The 13,035-nt window shown below is 44.9% G+C and overlaps 3 protein-coding genes and 2 pseudogenes across 3 annotated transcripts; 2 read left to right on the forward strand and 3 right to left on the reverse strand.

Annotated features, from left to right (window-relative positions):
- Positions 1–2,083: 2,083 nt before the first annotated feature.
- Positions 2,084–3,948, forward strand: LOC147450827 (uncharacterized; annotated as a pseudogene).
- Positions 3,949–3,950: 2 nt separating this feature from the next.
- Positions 3,951–5,134, reverse strand: LOC147450828 (uncharacterized; the record flags this gene model as incomplete). The annotated part of the gene is made up of 1 exon (XM_086520534.1): positions 3,951–5,134. A coding segment is annotated over exon 1 (1,182 nt), but the record flags the coding sequence as incomplete, so codon positions are not given.
- A 130-nt stretch (positions 5,135–5,264) lies between these two features.
- Positions 5,265–7,728, reverse strand: LOC147450829 (uncharacterized; annotated as a pseudogene).
- Positions 7,729–7,742: 14 nt separating this feature from the next.
- On the reverse strand, positions 7,743–8,323 carry LOC147450830 (uncharacterized). Its single transcript, XM_086520535.1, has one exon. The coding sequence runs from the start codon at positions 8,205–8,207 to the stop codon at positions 7,743–7,745; it is 465 nt and encodes a 154-aa protein (XP_086376661.1). The 5' UTR covers positions 8,208–8,323.
- A 2,416-nt stretch (positions 8,324–10,739) lies between these two features.
- On the forward strand, positions 10,740–11,105 carry LOC147450831 (pentatricopeptide repeat-containing protein At1g77170, mitochondrial-like). The gene has a single exon (XM_086520536.1). It carries the CDS (start codon positions 10,740–10,742, stop codon positions 11,103–11,105), a length of 366 nt encoding a protein of 121 aa, XP_086376662.1.
- The last annotated feature ends 1,930 nt before the right edge of the window (positions 11,106–13,035 follow it).

Below are 13,035 nucleotides of genomic sequence, written 5' to 3' on the forward strand. Positions count from 1 at the left end.
CCCAAACCTGCTCCCTGCATGCATCCTGACGCACTGACTAGGACTCTGCAAACAGTAACTCACGGTAAAAGTCAGTAGCAACTGCACGCATATCCTTGGGCTCAGAAGCAACTGACTCGGCAAGCCTCCTCAACTGACTGACCTTGGCATGCGAGTGTCGAGGTCCCACTGCCTCAAAGAAAGAATTAGTCACTCTATCACCCACCTGGGTCCACTGAGATGCCTGTCGGTGAAAAGCAAACTCATGACGCCTCTCCTCTGTGCTAGCAAGCTCTTGTCGAGCCTGCTGTCACTGCTCCTCCAACCAAGGACTGCTGTCTGGATGCTGCTTCTGCATCCTCTGTAGCGAAGCAATGCCCCCTCTGAGACACTGCTCCTCCTCTCTCACGACAGCCCGGTGAGCCAGAGACTCCTGGAGAAAAAAGCGACTAATCTGGGCAAGGCCTGTGGCCACTCTATCAGCAGGAGACTCCTGCCTATCCAAGCTCTCTGTCCAAAGAGCCTCTACCCGCTCTCTGAGTGTTGAATCCAACAAGACTCTCTCTGGGATGCAAAGCATCGTGCTCCCACTCCTCTGCCTGTTTGCCACTGTGAGGATCACTGGTGCATGGTTCGAGAAGGAGGTCCCTGCCAGAATGCCCACTGTCCCTCCCAAGTCACTGAAATAGTCATTAGTGTAGAAGCAATCTATCCGCGATAGATTCACTCCTCCCACTCTGCGGTCCGACCGAGAGAAGGCAAGGCTGTTTGGGGGCCTCACAAAACTAGTGGGCTACCAAGAATCTGAAACCCTCAGAGTCATACAAAACCTCTCCCAAGCTGCCAACTCAACTCCATGTACTGTAGCATGACTACCACCAATCCTGTCAGAAAGGTCCCCCAACATGTTGAAGTCCCCTCCTATGCACCAGTGTTTTGCTTGCGGCAGAGATTCAACTATCTGAGACCAAAACTTTGTGCGAGCACTCACCACATTGGGCGCATAGATGTTCAAGAAACCCACTAGGCCACCCTGAACCTGCATAGTAATCCACTGAGCCCTATCTAGCACAATAATCCCTCTGCCCACAATGGCCTACTGCAAAGAGTCCACAATAGTCATACATACCCCACCTTGGATGCCTCCAGGTCCAAAAGCAACTGACCAGAAAGTATCATATCGTCCACGCAAGAGCTGAACACAACGTCTAATGCGGATCTCACACAAATGGTGCTCTTGAAGCATAAGGAGATCAATCTCTCCTCCCACAAGGCAGCACTGAAGCTCCTTACGCAGTCGGCCCCGCTGACACTAAAACTGGGGCCCACGTAGTCCCTGCACGTTCCATGAGACAATCCTAATGGGGAGAGAGAGAGACCAAATGATGCTGCCACAGCAGCTAGACGAGCTATCTTCGAGGCTGGCTTGGATGGGGAGTAGTCCGCATCCGAGCGTCCTCTAGATAGACGTGACTGCATCGAGTGCTTGGCCCACGCCCAAGTAGAGCAAGCCATGCGTAAAGCAACCTCCCCTGTCCAGGAGTCCTCATGAATGTATACATATCATGGCAAGCAGTGTGTATCGGCAAAGAAGTAAACCACAATGTGTCTACATCCTGTTGAATCTGGAGGTGTCACCGCAAACTTGGCCAATGGCCACAAAGTCTGGAGCATGTCTGTAACTCCTAGTTCTCCCATGTGGTGAGAGAACTCGAGAACCTGAGTGTGCAACCATCCCAACACTGAGTCAAGAGTCCACTCTGTCTGGTCTCTGCCGCAAAGGGGGAAGGAGAAGCCAACTGCTGAGTCCAAGGCCTCTTTCCCCCGAGCGGCAAGGAACAAAACATGGACCCTGAAGATGGTTGCCTCATGGTCTACTGAGGGATTGCCGAGAAAACGAGTGAAGACGTAGTCAAAAAAGTCCCATCGGCGCCGGATGTCAATGCTTGTCAGACCCCGAGGGATAGCTACAAGGGAAGATGTTCACATAGTTGATGAGGTGGAAATAGCTGGCACAGTACATTCTAGATGGATGTTCTTTTTAGAACGTTTCATGAAAACGCTCAAGGGATATGTATGTCAGAAGGAATGTCTAGAGGGTAGCATGGCAGAAGGTTGGCTGCTATCAGAGTCCCTGGAGGAGACATGAGAAGATTCTCAGTCAGAAGCCGCTGAGGTGGTGCCACACGAGCATCAAGCATCTACAAAATGAAACGGAGGACATTTGTTTAAACAGAGAGCTCTATATAGATATAGGAAGCTATGCTAAGCTTTGCGAAGATGAGAGAGAGACCTATTAAAGTCATAAATATTGTATTTGAACAATCTAGCTCCGTTTTATAATGTATATTGTATGCAGAGGATCTACAAAATGAAACGGACGACATCTGTTTAAACAAAGAGCTCTATATAGATATAGAAAGTTATGCTGAGCTTTGCGAGGAAGAGAGAGAGACCTCTTAAAGCCAAAAATATTGTATTTGAACAATCTAGCTCCGTTTTATAATGTATATTGTATTCACGTGGCTTTTTGTCCATTTTTGTCTATATGCGTCATTGTATTTAATGGTCTTTGCGTCCACTCCAGGTATGTATGCTCTAAGTATGTTCTCACAAGCAGGGACGACGAGCACTGCGCTCCAAGTGGGGATGGAGACTGAAGCTGCAATCGCAAAGCTGGTTTGCTCATATAGACGCTGCTCGTCCCACCACTAGATCTAGCTGATCGGATGAAAGAGACAGTAAGAAGCACTACTACTGCTTCTCAGCGTCTCTTTCACCCGATCAATTAGATTTAGTGGTGGAGCAAGAAACTTATATGAGCATACCTTTGCGATGCAGCTTCAGTCTCCATCACACCCGGAGCGCAGTGCTTTTACAAATTCACAGAAATTCAACGAAATCTCTCTACACAAGAATCCCTCCCCCTTTATGAGTCCCCCCTCTCTCTCTCTCTACTTGCCCATGTTTTCTTCTCTATTCATTCAATATTAAGTTTAAATGTTCATGTGTTTAATGCAGGTATGGATGATGAGCAGTTTCTTTCTTCTTTGTCACCCGAGCAGAGACAGTGGTACGTGGAGCGTCATCGCTCTGGTGCACCATCACACGTTCCTACTCCGGCCATGTCTACCTCTATCTCAGAGCATTCAGTGCGCTCTGAAGCTTCGGTGTCGATGAGATGATCTTCACACTCATCTAGGCACCATTGCTCTAGTGGTGGCGGTGGCGGTTGTTGTGGGGATGCCACCGCCGATGCCTTGACACCCCCTTGTGTTTGACGAGGCTCTTTACCCTCCCCTTCTTTGCCCGCCCCGACACCAACCACGACATCGCCATCTACACCAGGTTTCGCGCAACTGACAGCCGTTCCTAGCAGCTACATACCACTAGCTACTCCTCCAGGAGTCACTCCAGTCGACACTCCTCGCTTCGGGGCCCACACTCCAGTGGAGACACCTGACGTTTGTACCCCCATCGACACGCCACTAGAGACCCCTGCCAGGAACCCAGGTTCACACGTCACCGGCAAGAGGGCTTACCTTACTCCATTGACTTCAGCGGCGGTATCATCTTGGATGATGAAGGCAAGAAGGTGATTTCGCACATGCGCGGTCTTTGCTCTTATTGTGTTTAGACACTACATACTAAATACCTGGAGCAAAGTACCAAGTGATTTAAAGGACAATCATCAGCATGCTTCATGACGAGTTTCCCATTCCAATACGGGATGACCGCTTCAATGAAGACCTGATGAAGGTTCGAATGCACGAATACTGCAAGCACAAGCGTTCCTAAGTGCAAAAAGCAATCAAGCATGGGTGGAACAGACCAGATTGGCTGGCCAAAGAATATTGGAAGAATGCGAAGAAAGCAGCGCGCGAGAATCCCGACAAGTGGAAGCAACAAAAAGAGACAGCCAGAGCATGGGTAGAGACAGGGAGCTCGCACTACTTGGGGAGCGGCAGGTGGGCATTCTTCACCTTTGCAAAGATTTCCTTGAGATCAGAATCCGAGGGTTGCTTCATGTTTTTTGCTAGCTCTGGAGTGAGAACAGAATTCAATACATCTTTCATTGTATCCTTGAAGAAGTCTAGTGTAAAATCAAATATATCTCCGAAATGAAATGCCTTCCCTATGATCTTCATTGTGAAGTAGATCCCTATGAGTGCGGGGACTATTATGTGAGAATTCTTCTTGAACCAATTGTGTGTTAGATCTAGCACAAGCCCTTGACTTCCATCCACTACATGAATGCCCTTTAATGAGGACTCACAGCAATAGTGCAACTTCACTTTTTTTGCTATCACTAAGTAGTGTTTTTTAATCTTATTGCTCATGTCAGTGAAGTATGGGAATTGTGGACAAGAGACATTCAACTTGTGCAACATCTTTGAGCAGAGTGTTAGGACTTTCTCCTCATATAACTCCATTGCTTGTTGTGTGTGTTTTGCAATAGCTTTCAAGTCATTTATGCTAGTTGCAATCATTGCCAACTTCTCATCAATGGTGTGGAGTTGATGAATGATGTACCTAAGGATCTCTAAGAGCTTTGGATCAATTGATGTTAAACTTGGATTGTTGTGAAGTGAAAAAAAATCCTCCCATGGTTCTACATTCATGCTGTTGTAAAAAGAGGCTGCTATAGTGTTGTAATCATTTGTGATATTGCTCTCCAGTTTCTTCACATAGCATTGCAATTCTGTCGGCATAAGGAGCTCAGAGACTTCAGTCCCTATGTCCATGTCCCAAGTGTGAGTGTAGGTCAAACCTTTCTCCAATGCTTCTTTGTATATCTGCTCCAATCTCACAACTTTTGTCCCCACATCTTGTTGGGTCTTAGTTTGAACTCGTTCCTTGATGTACTTGGGGTTGAGGACGTACTCGACAAGCTCCAAAGATTGGTTGCATTCTTTAGTAACAGAACCCTTTATGTTGTTCACCATGTCTTCAGCAAGCAAGAACTTCTTGCTTTCACCGGATGTCATCACCATTATATCCACCCATTGCCTATCAGCCCAATGGTTTGTGTCACCTCCAACTCTCACAACAACACAAACTGTATCCTCTTCAAAGCATACCCAACCCCTTGCAATTTTGAAGCTTGGGTTATTGCACAACAATTTTAGGCTCACCTGAATTACATTAAACATGCCTGAAAAATATCATCAGATAGTTGTGTTAACCATAGCAATATAGAGCCACATTTTAGAATCTTTGATGTTTTAGAATATCTTAAAATTATTTGAGTATGTATACTTTGAAATTAAATCAAAACAATGGTTTCATAATCTAAGAGATAAATGAAAGTCATTACCTGATGGTAGCAATGTGCATTCTTGATCTTTGTATGCCATTCTCCTACCCCAATAGGTGTATTCGTCAGATCCCCAATGTGTTCTAGAGAACTCATTCTGCAGTAGAGCTGGCACTATGACCTGTTTTGGATGTGTGCTTGACCAAGTGCCATTCCAGTTATCGTCAAAGGGCATCAACACCCCCATTTTGTACAATGCTGCTAGCACGTATCCCAATTGACTGGGAGAACACATCTTCTCAATCATCAACACAATGTCAATCATGCTTAATTTATACTCGTTTTGTTGTCTTTGGATTTGTCGTTGATGGTGCTCTCTTTTTTTGCACCACCAGTCGTCATCTCTGGATACTTGTATGAAGATACCAACCAACTCTTGCACAAACCATTGCATGTCTAGAGTTGCGTTGTTTGCTAAAACCTCATCATTCTCATAGTCCACACCAAAGTAGAGGGACTCCCCCATGTGATGCATGCAAGCCAATGTGAACTTCATTGCACTTGTCCTTGCATCCTTGTTGTCAGAATCACTTGGAAGCACTTTCTCTGTGAGCTCGTCAATGGTGACAACCCTTTTCTTATGAGGTTTTTGCTTGCAGTTCCACCTTGCTTTGGTCTTCCTTTTATCTAATATGATTGAATTGCGAACCTGTTTACAAAAGCAAGGAACTAGTGGATGATTTTCTAGGACATCTGACAAGGCAACCCCTATAGCATCTTTAATTTTCTTCAAACTAGCCACTCGTAGTGCCACCACTTGAAAGCACATGTTGTCACCTTCATCCTTGTAGATGTCCAACAAGCCTATGTACTGCCTTGCAAGTACGTTGATGCCTTCTACACATGCCTTATTGAGGTCTCCCTTTCCGTGGTAGTTGAGAGCAATCAAAACTTTAGTCTTCCTTTTCGAAGCCAAAGTCTTGTGGGAAGAAATAAATCGTAACCAATGCTTGGCGTGATCCTCCATTTCAGAGTTGCTGCCATCAGTGAAGACTTTGCACGTACACCACAAGGAAGAGGTTGCTTTGGCTACCCTTAACAAAGTAATGGTGAAAAGCGTGGAATTCTTCTTGGCCAGCGATGTCGCAAATCATCGCCTGCTTTCCATTGTAGTCCAAGACTCCCATGGCAATGCCTTGTGTGGTGGAGTGCCTCTGCAGGGCGGCTGGAAGCGTGCATCTACGGTGTAAGTTTTTGGCAATGGTAGTCTTGCCGGCGTCACTATGGCCGCAAATGAATAGCTTTGCTGAAGTAGCTGCTTGAAAGGGTGGTTGAGTACTGGCAAGGAATAAGGCATTACGCTTGACAATGTGTGTGCACCAGCTTCGCTGCAGATTAAAAGAATCATTGTCATCAGTACGAATTTGTAGGGCCTTCAAGCGGCTCTGGTAGTTTGTCTCCAGGGCATCAAGCATCAATATTGCACCCTGACTAGATATATTACTGGTTGATACAAAGCTCTCAAGCTGGCAATGTGGACTCCCTAGAAAATTAGCAATGTGGACGTAGTTATTGGCTACATAAAAATCTTTGTAGAATTTAAAATGTCTGACTTTGCTATGCTTGAGTGCCTCCACAAGCTCCTCAGTCACCACCACCCTTGAGTCAAGATACCAAATCCTAGAGCTTGCTGCTTGGAGCACCCTTGCCAAATGATATTGATCATGGTCTTCCAAACTGTTAGAAAGAACAAGGGCTTCCACCTTGCAGGCAATGTCTTGCATTGCTTCCCATGGAAAGCCTTTTTCAGTACTGTCGTAAATACTCTCTGCATAAGTTGTCAGCATGAGCAGGCGGTTATTCTCATTCGTCAGGACACAATCTCCGAATGTTAGGGCTTGTTGGTCGCTGAACCCCCTAATCCCAAAGCCCCAGACCTTGCAATTTGAATTCACCAAGGCATTACTTAACCTCTTCAGATCCACCTTATTGTTGAATTTCACATGCAAGTTCTCCAAGTTGCAGCCGAGTGTAACAAGCACCGTGCTTAACATCTCCTCCTCCTGTTTGCCTAAGCGGCAATGAGTGCAATTCCAATGCAGTGCTCGCAAGTCGGATTGCGGCAGGGCTAGGTATAGCTCCCTAAATAACTCGCGGAGCAGGTCGTGCTCCGATTCCATTTTTATCGAGTATTCTTGTATGCGCAGTGTGTGGAGTCTGTTTTTACTCTCAGGATGAGATGATGGGAGTACAGCCAGTGCCATGTGAAGGAAGGTGCCCCATGCATTGAGCTGTGGAAGGGGTACATTTCCAGAGAAAGGGCAAAATGTGCAGTTGAGATCCAACTCCAAGCAAAGGTCCTCAAGCACAGGAGAGGACAAGAGCAAGTCTTGTGCTTGTGCCAGGGCCAAGAGGTGGCAAGCATCCAGGGCTGGCAGGATGCGTGTCACCATAATATCAGCCATGGCAGGCGTGATGCCCAGCTTTTGCATTTCTTCCTGCACATCTACTCTATAGACCTGATCATATAACTCATACTCTCATCGTCTGGATCAACATTAAGAATACATGGCCAGGAATCCTTGCGCCGACACCAACTCCTGAATGATGTGGAGGAGCTTGATAAGTGCTCCAAAGCGATGATTGGAATAACGGGCATTGTGGACCAAGATTCAGGAAGTTTGACAAATGAATCCACGACACATGCATCGACTGCATGATGATCCTGCGCCACTGCCTCCCGGATGTATTCTTCCCATTCTGCTGCACTCTGATTGCGATTTTCCAAGGGATGGAAAAAGTGGAGCAACTTCACTACCCTATAACTTGCCGCCAGCTTCCCTTTGGCTCTCTCCACGCTGCTCGGGCCCCAGATTGTGATGGTCTTCTCTGCAGTAGCCTCATCTTCAGCGGCTATGTATTGCAAGATAGCCTCCTTCATGTCGGAGGAGAACGGCGCTGTTGCTGCCATATAATCTGATATTGTTGTCCTTTCTCCTCCCAACAACTCCTACTACAAGCCGACTTATCAGTGCCCAGCACGCCACACACACACACACACACACACACACACACACAGAGAGAGAGAGAGAGAGAGAGAGAGAGAGAGAGAGAGAGGGATGATGATAATCAGAGGCTTGAGGCTACAATAATGATCATAGGCTTGAGGAGGACGGACCTCAGCACTAAAGGGCACGGGAGAAAAGAGATGGGATCCTCAGTGGGAGTCCAAAGGGGGAATCTCGAGCGGATGGATGGCGGAAAAAAATGGCACGTCTCGATTGCCGTGTCTTGACTTCGCTCCCGTGGATCCCACCGCTTGAGCTTCAAAAATTTCCCGTGCCCTTTAGTGCTGAGGACGGACCTCAGCACTAAAGGGCACGGGAGAAAAGAGATGGGATCCGCGGTGGGAGTCCAAAGGGGGAATCTCGAGGCGGATGGATGGCGGAAAAAGATGGGCGCCGATCGCAGGCTTAGAGACTCAAACCCGCGCCGTCACGAGGAGAGGTCAATGCTCTAACCACTACACCCGCGACGTGGAAGTTGACATATGGGCAAACCAAATAATGATAAATAAACTTGGACAGCCCCCCCGCTTGTCCAAGTTTACCTTTCCGTGTCCTAGTTTACCCCGGCATCCTACGGTTGTCTCGATCGCCGTGTCTTGACTTCGCTGCCCTGGATCCCACCGCTTGAGCTTCAAAAATTTCCCGTGCCCTTTAGTGCTGAGGGAGAACGGAGCCGCCATTGCCATATAATCTATTTATTACTGTTGTCCTTTTCCTCCGTCACACACACGCACGCGCGCACGCACACACACACACACAAAGAGAGAGAGAGAGAGAGAGAGAGAGAGAGAGAGAGAGAGAGAGAGAGAGAGAGATGGTGATGATCAGAGGCTTGAGGCTACGATAATGATCATAGGCTAGAGGCTCTCAACCTGCTTTCCTGTTGGCGGGGGGTGGTTCTTATAAGAACCGGGTCTCATGCACCACATGTGATAATTCTAGACAGTGTATGAGATACTTTTCTTGAGGACTATGCAGCAATAAACATTTTTTCTTATTTTGGTTTGTATTTTAGACGTCTCTTAGTCTAGAAGGTACTTGGAATCTATGAACTTGCACAATAAGTTTTGGAACCATTCTTTCAAATATCAGCTATCGTCATGGAAATCTCACACTAATTGTCATGACAATGCACTCCTTTCTTCGTTTAAAGGTTGCCCACCATACTAGCTCTTAGAAGAGCCATTTTCATCCTCCTTTTGTGATGATAATCCTAAAAAAACCTCCTAAAATTTTCAATGCTTCGTGAGCAGTGCTTGGGAAAAGTGTGCATCAGCTTAGCCTTGAGCTGGTTGCAAAATCAAAGTAGCCGGGTAAGAGGAGGGCAAGAAGGAGAAACATTCGCTTAAAATACATGGAAAATAGTGTAATTTTGCAAAAATACTAGCTAGTATTGTAAAATTTTTGGTTCAGATTTGTCTTGGAGGGATATTTGTATGTTTTAAAAATACCCTTCCAATTTGTGGAAATTCCAAAAATACCCCTCAAATTTCAGAAATTCCCAAAGTACCCCCATAATTTATCATAAATTCTCAAAATGCCCTTCAAAGTTTCAAAAATTCCCAAAATACCCCTGGTTGTGAGAGTAAAGTTCTGCAAATTTCAAATTTTTTTTGTAGCTTTTCATAAGAAGAGCCATTGTCTACCATATAGGATGCTAAAACTAAAATTTGAGATGGTTATGTAGGATTTCGAATTCCTTCATTATTTTTAGACATAAGTGCCTTTTTTTTGCGAGGTAATCTGCAAAAAATTACATGCTAAGCACTCAAAAACCGATCTCAATAGTCAAAGAAGAATAAAGATTAGAAAATCTTGAAGATCCAACAAAAATAGATACAAGGGTATTTTGGGAATTTCCACAAATTAGAGGGGTATTTTGATAATTGTCCCTTTTAAAAATGATTTTTCCTATTCGTGAGGCTTCGATTCAGCTTGTCTTGGTGCGCGCACGTGCCATGCATTTGACAACCAGAGAATGAAGAAATGATGGCAACAATATACTCACGGTCAGCTATGTTACCTCATAATGATGGAAGGGAACAAGCTCAATACATATGAAGGCACAGCTCTTTAGAAAGCCAGGAACTCGGAAGAATGGCGATGGCAATGGCCTGCGAATTTATCTCATGTCGAAGGAATTCATGATGAGATTGCTAGACAAGGTTTTCTGGGAAGCAATTTTCTTCCTGACACAGCTTTAGTGGATATGTATGCCAAATGCGGTGCTCTTGCCACAAGCACAAAAAGTGCTAGATGAGCTTCCATTACGGGATATTAGCACGTGGTCCGGCCTTAATTATGGGTTATGCTTAACAGGGCCATTGTGAACAAGCTGTGACTTGTCTCGAACAAATGCAGCAGGAGGGCCTCTTTCCGGATGCAGTCATATTTTCTAGTTTGCTAGTCCCTGGGAACGAGTCCATGATGGCCACATGTATTTTAAACTTCTGAGTAAGAAGTATGGCATCAACCCGGACCTGAAGCACTATGCTTGCATGGTCGAACTTTTTGGGTGTTCTCGGCACATTGACAAGGCAGTGGGAGTGAATCAGGAGATGCCATTTTCTGATAATCTTGAAGTCTGGTCAATCCTTTTGGGTGCTTGTCAAAAATGGGGAGATGTGAATGTGGGCAGATGGGCATTTGAGCATGCTATACTCCTTGATAGAGAGAATACCACAGCATATTTCCTGATGGCTGATCTTTATGCAGCTATTGGCATGCACGAGGATGCTAAAAGTATTCTGGCCCTGAGAATGGACAATGAACGATGGAAGATGCTCAAAGTGGTAGTTTGATGTAAGAAAACTGAAACCTTGGGATTCTCATGTCCATAGCAGCAGTGTCACAGCCAAATGTTTCAAGGCCAAAATGTTTCACCCACAAACACGTTGTTCCTCTAGTTTCAGTCTTATGAAATAAGAGTTCACCATCTAGAGGCGTTGTTCGAAAGTCAATTGTTTCAGCCTAATGACATAGCACAACGAAACATGATACTGAAATGTTCATAGATGGATTTTGGAAAGCCTTAAAAGTGGTGAAAGAATAGAAAGGATGAGAGTATCTTGCCATTGAAATGGCATGGGTTTCACCTGATGTAGCAAAACATTTAAACACGCTAAAATGCTTTTCATGGTGGGCAGCAAGCACACGAACATTCATTTAGTCCCTTGCAAGAGGTTATATATTGTGGGGATGAACGTATGCTGGCTCCATTGTGGTGGTTTTGACAGAAAAGAGCACTCTTTCACCTTCAGGCTTCATATACTTGGGTAATGGCTATCGTGTCCTGGGCCATGCAAATGGCTTGACTCACCACTGGTTTCCTATCAGCCTTGCACATTGGAGGCTTAATAGATTAATGCATACACCATTAGCTTTGGAGTGATATCTAGAGGGATGTATGCCTACTCCCTATTCATCGTTAAGAGTTTACTTGCCATCCAATAAAGGCCATTGGCAATTTCCATTCTTCCCAACAATGTGAGAATGTGTGAAACGAATTATGAAACAATGTATTGCGACATGCATTGAGAAGGGAGTGTAAGATTGATTTTATCATTCCTGGAGGGACTGTTGGGAAAACTATATGTTTGGACCTCTATGGTATGAAACACAATATGCTCAAAAGTGCATCCATGACAGAAATTGATTTTGACACATAGTCTACTTGCTATTGCCATTGGAGATACCTGTTCAAGGGCTTTGAAGTGCTGATTTTTCAGAGGCTGCTGGTTTGTTCCTCTTCTCTTTCGTAGTTGGATAGGGCACTTTTTGCTCTTTTTAGAAGAGGTTTTTCCTTACTTTTTTTTGCCAGGTTTTACTCCTTAGAGTTTTGATGTATTAGCTCTCATAGTTGATGAGCCTTAGTCTATGGCCAAGCTCTTGGCGTACAGGTCAGAATGCCTTGCTGAATGGCAAGCCTGGTGTAGGGAGCTCTCATAGTGGATGAGCCTCTATTCACTAACATCTAAATGAACATTGTGGGGTACTGTATGAACAAGAATATTATGATGGTATAGACAATATATAGCTAGTATGGCTACTGTATCATGTCGATTTTCTTAATGAGAATAAACACCTTTGTACACCATAAAATACACACCTGTGCGCTCCGTCTTACAGCTATAGTCCTCATTTATACACAAAAATGCACTTGTAAATTGTGAAAATTAAGCTTTGCATTTTGGTTGTGTTTTTTGGCATGCTCAACGGGTAGAGCCACAATATTGCTTTATCTGTGCACCAAAAAATTGTACTCCTTTCTCCCTTCTCTTTAATTCATGTTTTAGCATGCGATAAAATCCTTACATTTTCATTGAATAGCTTTGAAACCAGCGCCACGTTTTAATGTGGGAAATTGACAATTTACAGATGTGCAAGAATTCTCTCTCTCTCTCTCTCTCTCTCTCTCTTTTTGTGTGTGTGCGCCAAATAAGGTGTGGTGTGTACTCTCCTCTTTTTTGCAGAATGAAGTGTGCAAAGGCTACACAGGCCTTGTGGTTTTTTTTTCATCACTTGTTCAAAGAGCAAGTCTATGCAAAGAATGATTGGATCATAAAATGACTCTTTAGCATTGTGTCTTTTCGCGCTTTGGTTTGGGTTTCAATTTGGAGGCTAGTATCTAGGAGTACAACGAGCGAGTTGCAATGGAAATATTGTGAGCCTTAATGATTGAAGAAACCCAGTTTAGGCAATTTCCTTAGTAGTTTACATTCACAGATGAGG

This window comes from Adiantum capillus-veneris, chromosome 9, assembly GCF_014529385.1.
Source record: "Adiantum capillus-veneris isolate H3 chromosome 9, ASM1452938v2, whole genome shotgun sequence".
Lineage (NCBI taxonomy): Eukaryota > Viridiplantae > Streptophyta > Polypodiopsida > Polypodiales > Pteridaceae > Adiantum > Adiantum capillus-veneris.